Consider the following 10000-nt stretch of genomic DNA (forward strand, 5'->3'; position numbering starts at 1 on the left):
CAAGCGCCACCCTCCTTCCCACTTTCCTGTTTCTGGGTCTCAACTAGTGCTGCTTGTAATCTGTTTGTCCAAGCTTCCTTCTAAATCAAAAAAAAAATGGGAGTCAAAATCATACTGCAAAACTGTCGCGAATCCCAGGGAGTCAGTGAACCTGAAAAAAAACCCACATCTAACAGAGAGCCTGTCATGGGATGTCCTAAGCCGTATTCATCCACGGTCTTTTTCACTTGTTGCAAAAGCTTGCTATCTAACAGAGACCACTCCACCCCTACACCACCTGGACCAGCTCGGACTGGGCAAACTAAAGGGGGTCCTTCAAAACGTATGCCGTCCATAACACATTCCTTTGCTACAATTTTCCAGTCTGGCAACGTGATCTTTGGTGAATCGGGAACTCCTTTCTGTTCCCCAGCTGCTTGTAGCAGCTGCCGCTGTTGCTTCACCTGCTCCTGTATCTCCTCTACTACTCGCTGCAGCATCTGCAGCGGATCTGCAGCTGGGCCGGACACAGGTATTAAAGACATAGGCGTTGCCGTTTCACTGGCTGCTGCCGACTGCGCCTTACAGTCGGAGATAGCCTTTTGTTTTACCGCTGCGTGCGGCGGACGACAGCGGTGTCCGCCCACCAGTTGCCACGCCTCCTCTAACCGTTGAGCCGACCCCTCGATTGAGTCCGGACCACTCTCTTCCTCTTCCGCTACGCGCGTAAGAGGGGGTGTCCTGACTTTCTTTCCTCCTTCCTTTGGCCGTGCTCCGCCTCTCCCGACCTCCGGAGAGACATCCGGGGAGAAGGCGGATGTCGGCGCCATCTTAGGGTGAGCTTGTGGCGCAGTTCGCAAAACACGTCCCGGCACCCAATCCTCCGGATCATACAGGGGAACCGCTCCCTCCTCTGCCTGCTCCTTTTCCGATCCCTTCATCACCGCCCTCTCCGCCTCCTCTAGTCTCTGCCTCTCCTTCTCCCGTCTCCTTTGCTCAGCCACGGGTTCCTCTGCCTCCTGAATTAACTGTCGATCTTTCTCCCGCTCCTCCTCTCTCGCCCGTTCACGCTCCCGTTCAAACTCCTCCCAAGGGTATCCCGGTGGTTCGGCCGGTGCTGACGGCTGCACTGGGAGCACCAGAGGCGTCTGCTCCGCTACCTCCGTCAGCCCTTCTGTCCGCGCCCCCCCATCCGCCTGCACGCCCCGCTCCGCCTGCGCGTGCATCAATCTCTTTGCTTCCTTCCATGTTAAGCCCTCCTCCCGCACTTTCCTGAAAATCGCCCTAATCCGCCCCCACGTCTTTAACTCCGGACCATGCTGCGTCGCCATAGCCCGTTCCGCTAAAGCCGCGGTGCATTTCGGCCAGCACTCAGGAGACAATATGTCCCCCGGGCGCTCTATCGCTTCCTCTTTCAGGAGCCGCTCTAGGCAAGCTTTCGCTTCTTTTTGTCCCATAGGGATTTTTACCTCTCTAGAGCATGAGTCCAACACCTTCAGGACTCCTTCCATGCCTGGCCAGGCCTTCGATTACGCCCCGCGTAATCCGCCGATGTCCAATCACGTCGGGGTCACCACTTGTAGACATTCGTCTGATCACCCCGTGGGACTCGGCACAGGGTCCACCATACCCTGGGCCACAGAGCACTGACACCAATATGAGGATGCTGCAAATGGCGTTTATTCAACTGCGTCACGCCCTTATATACTGCCTGTCGGTCATCCCGCCTCCTTTAACCCTTCTCTTTCCGTACATCGCAAGATCTTCCGAGCGCCAATCCCTACAGGCCTGCCACCTTCCATGTGGGACAAGGAGCCGGACTTGTGACTTTTCGGAAATAGGCTCTGCCGAGGACGAGGGCCATGAGATGTTCCTCCTCTGGGCAAGCCCGGGTCCCAGATCCTGTTGTGCCTGTGAATAGGCTGCAGGGGGACGGTGAAGACCAGCAACAGCTTTCAGGGCTGCCACCTTCCGTGTGGTAAAAGGAGCCGGACATGTGCCTTTTCGGAAACAGGCTCTGCCGAGGACGAGAGACTAACCCTGACCCTAACCCTAACCCTAACCACTAACCCTAACCCTAAGCCCATCACTAACGACCCTAACCCTAACCCTAACCCTAAGCCCTTAACACTAACCCTAACCCTAAACCCTAACCCTAACCCTAACTGTAACACTAACCATGACCCTATCTCCTAACTCTAACCCTAACCCTAAACCCTAACCCTAACAGTAACCCTAACCACCTAACCCTAACACTCACCCTAACACCTAACCCTAACCCTAATCCTAACCCCTATCCCTAACCCCTAACCCTAACCCTAACCCTAATGGACCCTAACCCTAACCCTAACCCTAACCCTTAACCCTAACCCTAACCCTAACCCCTAACCCTAAGCCTAATGGCCCTAACACTAACCCTAACCCTGACCCTAACCCTAACCCTAAGCCTAACCCTAACCCCCTAACCCTAACCCTAACCCCTAACCCTAACCCTAACCCTAACCCTAACCCCAACCCTAACCCTAACCCTAACCCCTAACTGTAAACCTTTTCTGACAAGTTGCAGGATGTGTGCCGTTTCCGAAACAGGTTCTGCTGAGGACGAGAGCCATGAGATTTTCCTCCTCTGGGCAAGCCCGTATCCCAGATCCTGTTGTGCCTGTGAGGGTTGGGGTTAGGGTTAGGGGGACGGTGAAGACCAGCAACAGCTTTCAGGGCTGCCACCTTCCGTGTGGGGTACGGAGCCGGACGTGTGCCTTTCCAGAATCAGGCTCTGCCGAGGACGAGAGCCATGAGATGTTCCTCCTCTGGGCAAGCCCGGGTCCTGAATCCTGTTGTACCTGTGAATAGGCTGCAGGGGGACGGTGAAGACCAGCAACAGTTTCAGGGCTGCCACCTTCCGTGTGGGACAAGGAGCCGGACGTGTGCCTTTTCGGAAAGAGGCCCTGCCGAGGACGAGAGCCACGAGATGTTCCTCCTCTGGGCAAGCCCGGGTCCCAGATCCTGTTGTGCCTGTGAATAGGCTGCAGGGGGACGGTGAAGACCAGCAACAGCTTTCAGGGCTGCCACCTTCCGTGTGGGACAAGTAGCCGGAAGTGTGCCTTTTCGGGAAGAGGCTCTGCCGAGGACAAGAGCCATGATATGTTCCTCCTCTGAGCGTGCCCGGGTCCTGAATACTGTTGTGCCTTTGAATAGGCTGCAGGGGGACGGTGAAGACCAGCAACATCTTTCCGGCCTCCCACCTTCCATGTGGGACAAGGAGCCGGACTTGTGACTTTTCGGAAATAGGCTCTGCCGAGGACGAGAGCCATGAGATGTTCCTCCTCTGGGCAAGCCCGGGTCCCAGATCCTGTTGTGCCTGTGAATAGGCTGCAGGGGGCGGTGAAGACCAGCAACAGCTTTCAGGGCTGCCACCTTCCGTGTGGGACAAGGAGCCGGACGTGTGCCTTTTCGAAAATAGGCCCTGCCGAGGACGAGAGCCATGAGATGTTCCTCCTCTGGGCAAGCCCGGGTCCCAGATCCTGTTGTGCCTGTGAATAAGATGCAGGGGCACGGTGAAGACCAGCAACAGCTTTCAGGGCTGCCACCTTCCGTGTGGGACAAGTAGACGGACGTGTGCCTTTTCGGGAAGAGGCTCTGCCGAGGACAAGAGCCATGATATGTTCCTCCTCTGAGCGTGCCCGGGTCCTGAATACTGTTGTGCCTTTGAATAGGCTGCAGGGGGACGGTGAAGACCAGCAACATCTTTCCGGCCTGTGTAGACATTCGTCTGATCACCCCGTGGGACTCGGCACAGGGTCCACCATACCCTGGGCCACAGAGCACTGACACCAATATGAGGATGCTGCAAATGGCGTTTATTCAACTGCGTCACGCCCTTATATACTGCCTGTCGGTCATCCCGCCTCCTTTAACCCTTCTCTTTCCGTACATCGCGAGATCTTCCGAGCGCCAATCCCTACAATTCCCCCCTCACTATGGCGGATGACCGACGGTACAAACTGGCGTTACAGGTATAAGTGATCCCACCACCTCATAGTAATTCGTGTACTGGTGGGTACCCGCACTCTGTATAAAGAGTTTCCGCACGCAAACAGTCAGTGCTGGTATCCCACAACAAACCATAATAACCACCACCAAAAGGATTCCAAATAGGGTCAACGTTTTTCAGTCAATCAAAGACAGGAGCCATTGCCAGGTCGACGAGAGGAGATTGTCAAGCCACTGTCACCTGCCTCCTGTAATTGATTGGCTTTGTCTAAAAGCATATCATAGTCCCCCGCTTATGGGGTACACACAGCGGTTGCTGTAAAGTGGATCTGCGGTGTTCAAAACATCGGTCACACCATTTTGATGTTCGGCTGGTGCGTCTCCAGAGTTGTTGTCCACAGCGGTCATACTTGGTAAGCACCCAAGGGTCACAACGACCACAGTGCAGGTACTCAGATGATCTTCTGAACGGCATCCTGCAAAATAACTCACAACAAATCGTTATTGACTGAGGTCTGGTTTCAACCACCGTGACGGCACCCAGCGCACACGTGAGTCTGGGTGCTCTGATGATTGTACTGCAGCATACCCTCTTCCCTGTGTCACCAAGCGCCACCCTCCTTCCCACTTTCCTGTTTCTGGGTCTCAACTAGTGCTGCTTGTAATCTGTTTGTCCAAGCTTCCTTCTAAATCAAAAAAAAAATGGGAGTCAAAATCATACTGCAAAACTGTCGCGAATCCCAGGGAGTCAGTGAACCTGAAAAAAAACCCACATCTAACAGAGAGCCTGTCATGGGATGTCCTAAGCCGTATTCATCCACGGTCTTTTTCACTTGTTGCAAAAGCTTGCTATCTAACAGAGACCACTCCACCCCTACACCACCTGGACCAGCTCGGACTGGGCAAACTAAAGGGGGTCCTTCAAAACGTATGCCGTCCATAACACATTCCTTTGCTACAATTTTCCAGTCTGGCAACGTGATCTTTGGTGAATCGGGAACTCCTTTCTGTTCCCCAGCTGCTTGTAGCAGCTGCCGCTGTTGCTTCACCTGCTCCTGTATCTCCTCTACTACTCGCTGCAGCATCTGCAGCGGATCTGCAGCTGGGCCGGACACAGGTATTAAAGACATAGGCGTTGCCGTTTCACTGGCTGCTGCCGACTGCGCCTTACAGTCGGAGATAGCCTTTTGTTTTACCGCTGCGTGCGGCGGACGACAGCGGTGTCCGCCCACCAGTTGCCACGCCTCCTCTAACCGTTGAGCCGACCCCTCGATTGAGTCCGGACCACTCTCTTCCTCTTCCGCTACGCGCGTAAGAGGGGGTGTCCTGACTTTCTTTCCTCCTTCCTTTGGCCGTGCTCCGCCTCTCCCGACCTCCGGAGAGACATCCGGGGAGAAGGCGGATGTCGGCGCCATCTTAGGGTGAGCTTGTGGCGCAGTTCGCAAAACACGTCCCGGCACCCAATCCTCCGGATCATACAGGGGAACCGCTCCCTCCTCTGCCTGCTCCTTTTCCGATCCCTTCATCACCGCCCTCTCCGCCTCCTCTAGTCTCTGCCTCTCCTTCTCCCGTCTCCTTTGCTCAGCCACGGGTTCCTCTGCCTCCTGAATTAACTGTCGATCTTTCTCCCGCTCCTCCTCTCTCGCCCGTTCACGCTCCCGTTCAAACTCCTCCCAAGGGTATCCCGGTGGTTCGGCCGGTGCTGACGGCTGCACTGGGAGCACCAGAGGCGTCTGCTCCGCTACCTCCGTCAGCCCTTCTGTCCGCGCCCCCCCATCCGCCTGCACGCCCCGCTCCGCCTGCGCGTGCATCAATCTCTTTGCTTCCTTCCATGTTAAGCCCTCCTCCCGCACTTTCCTGAAAATCGCCCTAATCCGCCCCCACGTCTTTAACTCCGGACCATGCTGCGTCGCCATAGCCCGTTCCGCTAAAGCCGCGGTGCATTTCGGCCAGCACTCAGGAGACAATATGTCCCCCGGGCGCTCTATCGCTTCCTCTTTCAGGAGCCGCTCTAGGCAAGCTTTCGCTTCTTTTTGTCCCATAGGGATTTTTACCTCTCTAGAGCATGAGTCCAACACCTTCAGGACTCCTTCCATGCCTGGCCAGGCCTTCGATTACGCCCCGCGTAATCCGCCGATGTCCAATCACGTCGGGGTCACCACTTGTAGACATTCGTCTGATCACCCCGTGGGACTCGGCACAGGGTCCACCATACCCTGGGCCACAGAGCACTGACACCAATATGAGGATGCTGCAAATGGCGTTTATTCAACTGCGTCACGCCCTTATATACTGCCTGTCGGTCATCCCGCCTCCTTTAACCCTTCTCTTTCCGTACATCGCAAGATCTTCCGAGCGCCAATCCCTACAGGCCTGCCACCTTCCATGTGGGACAAGGAGCCGGACTTGTGACTTTTCGGAAATAGGCTCTGCCGAGGACGAGGGCCATGAGATGTTCCTCCTCTGGGCAAGCCCGGGTCCCAGATCCTGTTGTGCCTGTGAATAGGCTGCAGGGGGACGGTGAAGACCAGCAACAGCTTTCAGGGCTGCCACCTTCCGTGTGGTAAAAGGAGCCGGACATGTGCCTTTTCGGAAACAGGCTCTGCCGAGGACGAGAGACTAACCCTGACCCTAACCCTAACCCTAACCACTAACCCTAACCCTAAGCCCATCACTAACGACCCTAACCCTAACCCTAACCCTAAGCCCTTAACACTAACCCTAACCCTAAACCCTAACCCTAACCCTAACTGTAACACTAACCATGACCCTATCTCCTAACTCTAACCCTAACCCTAAACCCTAACCCTAACAGTAACCCTAACCACCTAACCCTAACACTCACCCTAACACCTAACCCTAACCCTAATCCTAACCCCTATCCCTAACCCCTAACCCTAACCCTAACCCTAATGGACCCTAACCCTAACCCTAACCCTAACCCTTAACCCTAACCCTAACCCTAACCCCTAACCCTAAGCCTAATGGCCCTAACACTAACCCTAACCCTGACCCTAACCCTAACCCTAAGCCTAACCCTAACCCCCTAACCCTAACCCTAACCCCTAACCCTAACCCTAACCCTAACCCTAACCCCAACCCTAACCCTAACCCTAACCCCTAACTGTAAACCTTTTCTGACAAGTTGCAGGATGTGTGCCGTTTCCGAAACAGGTTCTGCTGAGGACGAGAGCCATGAGATTTTCCTCCTCTGGGCAAGCCCGTATCCCAGATCCTGTTGTGCCTGTGAATAGGCTGCAGGGGGACGGTGAAGACCAGCAACAGCTTTCAGGGCTGCCACCTTCCGTGTGGGGCAAGGAGCCGGACGTGTGCCTTTCCAGAATCAGGCTCTGCCGAGGACGAGAGCCATGAGATGTTCCTCCTCTGGGCAAGCCCGGGTCCTGAATCCTGTTGTACCTGTGAATAGGCTGCAGGGGGACGGTGAAGACCAGCAACAGTTTCAGGGCTGCCACCTTCCGTGTGGGACAAGGAGCCGGACGTGTGCCTTTTCGGAAAGAGGCCCTGCCGAGGACGAGAGCCACGAGATGTTCCTCCTCTGGGCAAGCCCGGGTCCCAGATCCTGTTGTGCCTGTGAATAGGCTGCAGGGGGACGGTGAAGACCAGCAACAGCTTTCAGGGCTGCCACCTTCCGTGTGGGACAAGGAGCTGGACGTGTGCCTTTCCAGAATCAGGCTCTGCCGAGGACGAGAGCCATGAGATGTTCCTCCTCTGGGCAAGCCCGGGTCCTGAATCCTGTTGTACCTGTGAATAGGCTGCAGGGGGACGGTGAAGACCAGCAACAGTTTCAGGGCTGCCACCTTCCGTGTGGGACAAGGAGCCGGACGTGTGCCTTTTCGGAAAGAGGCTCTGCCGAGGACGAGAGCCATGAGATGTTCCTCCTCTGGGCAAGCCCGGGTCCTGAATCCTGTTGTACCTGTGAATAGGCTGCAGGGGGACGGTGAAGACCAGCAACAGTTTCAGGGCTGCCACCTTCCGTGTGGGACAAGGAGCCGGACGGGTGCCTTTTCGGAAAGAGGCCCTGCCGAGGATGAGAGCCACGAGATGTTCCTCCTCTGTGCAAGCCCGGGTCCCAGATCCTGTTGTGCCTGTGAATAGGCTGCAGGGGGACGGTGAAGACCAGCAACATCTTTCAGGGCTGCCACCTTCCGTGTGGGACAAGGGGCCGGACGTGTGCCTTTTCGAAAATAGGCCCTGCCGAGGACGAGAGCCATGAGATGTTCCTCCTCTGGGCAAGCCCGGGTCCCAGATCCTGTTGTGCCTGTGAATAGGCTGCAGGGGGACGGTGAAGACCAGCAACAGCTTTCAGGGCTGCCACCTTCCGTGTGGGACAAGGAGCCGGACGTGTGCCTTTTCGGAAAGAGGCTCTGCCGAGGACAAGAGCCATGATATGTTCCTCCTCTGAGCGTGCCCGGGTCCTGAATACTGTTGTGCCTTTGAATAGGCTGCAGGGGGACGGTGAAGACCAGCAACATCTTTCCGGCCTGCCACCTTCCATGTAGGACAAGGAGACGGACTTGTGACTTTTCGGAAATAGGCCCTGCCGAGGACGAGAGCCATGAGATGTTCCTCCTCTGGGCAAGCCCGGGTCCCAGATGCTGTTGTGCATGTGAATAGGTTGCAGGGGGACGGTGAAGACCAGCAACAGCTTTCAGGGCTGCCACCTTCCGTGTGGGACAAGGAGCCGGACGTGTGCCTTTTCGAAAATAGGCCCTGCCGAGGACGAGAGCCATGAGATGTTCCTCCTCTGGGCAAGCCCGGGTCCCAGATCCTGTTGTGCCTGTGAATAGGCTGCAGGGGGACGGTGAAGACCAGCAACAGCTTTCAGGGCTGCCACCTTCCGTGTGGGACAAGTAGCCGGACGTGTGCCTTTTCGGGAAGAGGCTCTGCCGAGGACAAGAGCCATGATATGTTCCTCCTCTGAGCGTGCCCGGGTCCTGAATACTGTTTTGCCTTTGAATAGGCTGCAGGGGGACGGTGAAGACCAGCAACATCTTTCCGGCCTGCCACCTTCCATGTGGGACAAGGAGCCGGACTTGTGACTTTTCGGAAATAGGCTCTGCCGAGGACGAGAGCCATGAGATGTTCCTCCTCTGGGCAAGCCCGGGTCCCAGATCCTGTTGTGCCTGTGAATAGGCTGCAGGGGGACGGTGAAGACCAGCAACAGCTTTCAGGGCTGCCACCTTCCTTGTGGGACAAGGAGCCGGACGTGTGCCTTTTCGGAATCGGGCTCTGCTGAGGAAGAGATCCATGAGATGTTCCTCCTCTGGGCATGCCCGGGTCCTGAATCCTGTTGTGCCTATGAATAGGCTGCAGGGGGACGGTGAAGACCAGCAACAGCTTTCAGGGCTGCCACCTTCCGTGTGGGACAAGGAGCCGGACGTGTGCCTTTCCGGAATCAGGCTCTGCCGAGGACGAGAGCCATGAGATGTTCCTCCTCTGGGCAAGCCCGGGTCCCAGATCCTGTTGTGCCTGTGAATAGGCTGCAGGGGGACGGTGAAGACCAGCAACATCCTTCAGGGGTGCCAACTTCCGTGTGGGACAAGGAGCCGGACGTGTGCCTTTTCGGAAACAGGCCCTGCCGAGGACGAGAGCCATGAGATGTTCCTCCTCTGGGCAAGCCCGGGTCCCAGATCCTGTTGTGCCTGTGAATAGGCTGCAGGGGGACGGTGAAGACCAGCAACAGCTTTCAGGGCTGCCACCTTCCGTGTGGGACAAGGAGCCGTACATGTGCCTTTCCGGAATCAGGCTCTGCCGAGGACGAGAGCCATGAGATGTTCCTCCTCTGGGCAAGCCCGGGTCCCAGATCCTGTTGTACCTGTGAATAAGCTGCAGGGGGACGGTGAAGACCAGCAACACCTTTCCGGCCTGCCACCTTCCGTGTGGGACAAGGAGCCGGAAGTGTGCCTTTTCGGAAACAGGCTCTGCCGAGGACGAGAGACTAACCCTGACCCTAACCCTAACCCTAACCACTAACCCCAACCCTAAGCCCATCCCTAACGACCCTAACCCT

The 10000-nt window shown here is 56.2% G+C and overlaps 1 protein-coding gene across 10 annotated transcripts in view; it reads right to left on the bottom strand.

The window, feature by feature from the left end:
* Positions 1–10000, bottom strand: part of LOC126036664 (putative uncharacterized protein DDB_G0271982) — a 23090-nt gene that overhangs the window by 747 nt on the left and 12343 nt on the right. For 2 of the 10 annotated variants that reach the window (XM_049796682.1, XM_049796687.1), the window contains exons 2-3: positions 5098–5123; positions 1–540 (exon numbers count right to left, since the gene is read on the bottom strand). The exon at positions 1–540 is cut by the window's left edge and continues 747 nt beyond it. In XM_049796682.1, the coding sequence (XP_049652639.1) occupies positions 81–540; positions 5098–5123 (486 nt within the window). In that variant the 3' untranslated portion in view covers positions 1–80. Of the gene's footprint in view, positions 549–3828; positions 5860–10000 lie in introns of those variants that run through there. The other 8 variants (XM_049796681.1, XM_049796686.1, XM_049796680.1 and 5 more) reach the window with 5 other exon arrangements.

This window comes from Accipiter gentilis, unplaced genomic scaffold (genome assembly GCF_929443795.1).
Source record: "Accipiter gentilis unplaced genomic scaffold, bAccGen1.1, whole genome shotgun sequence".
NCBI classification, from domain to species: Eukaryota; Metazoa; Chordata; class Aves; order Accipitriformes; family Accipitridae; genus Astur; species Astur gentilis.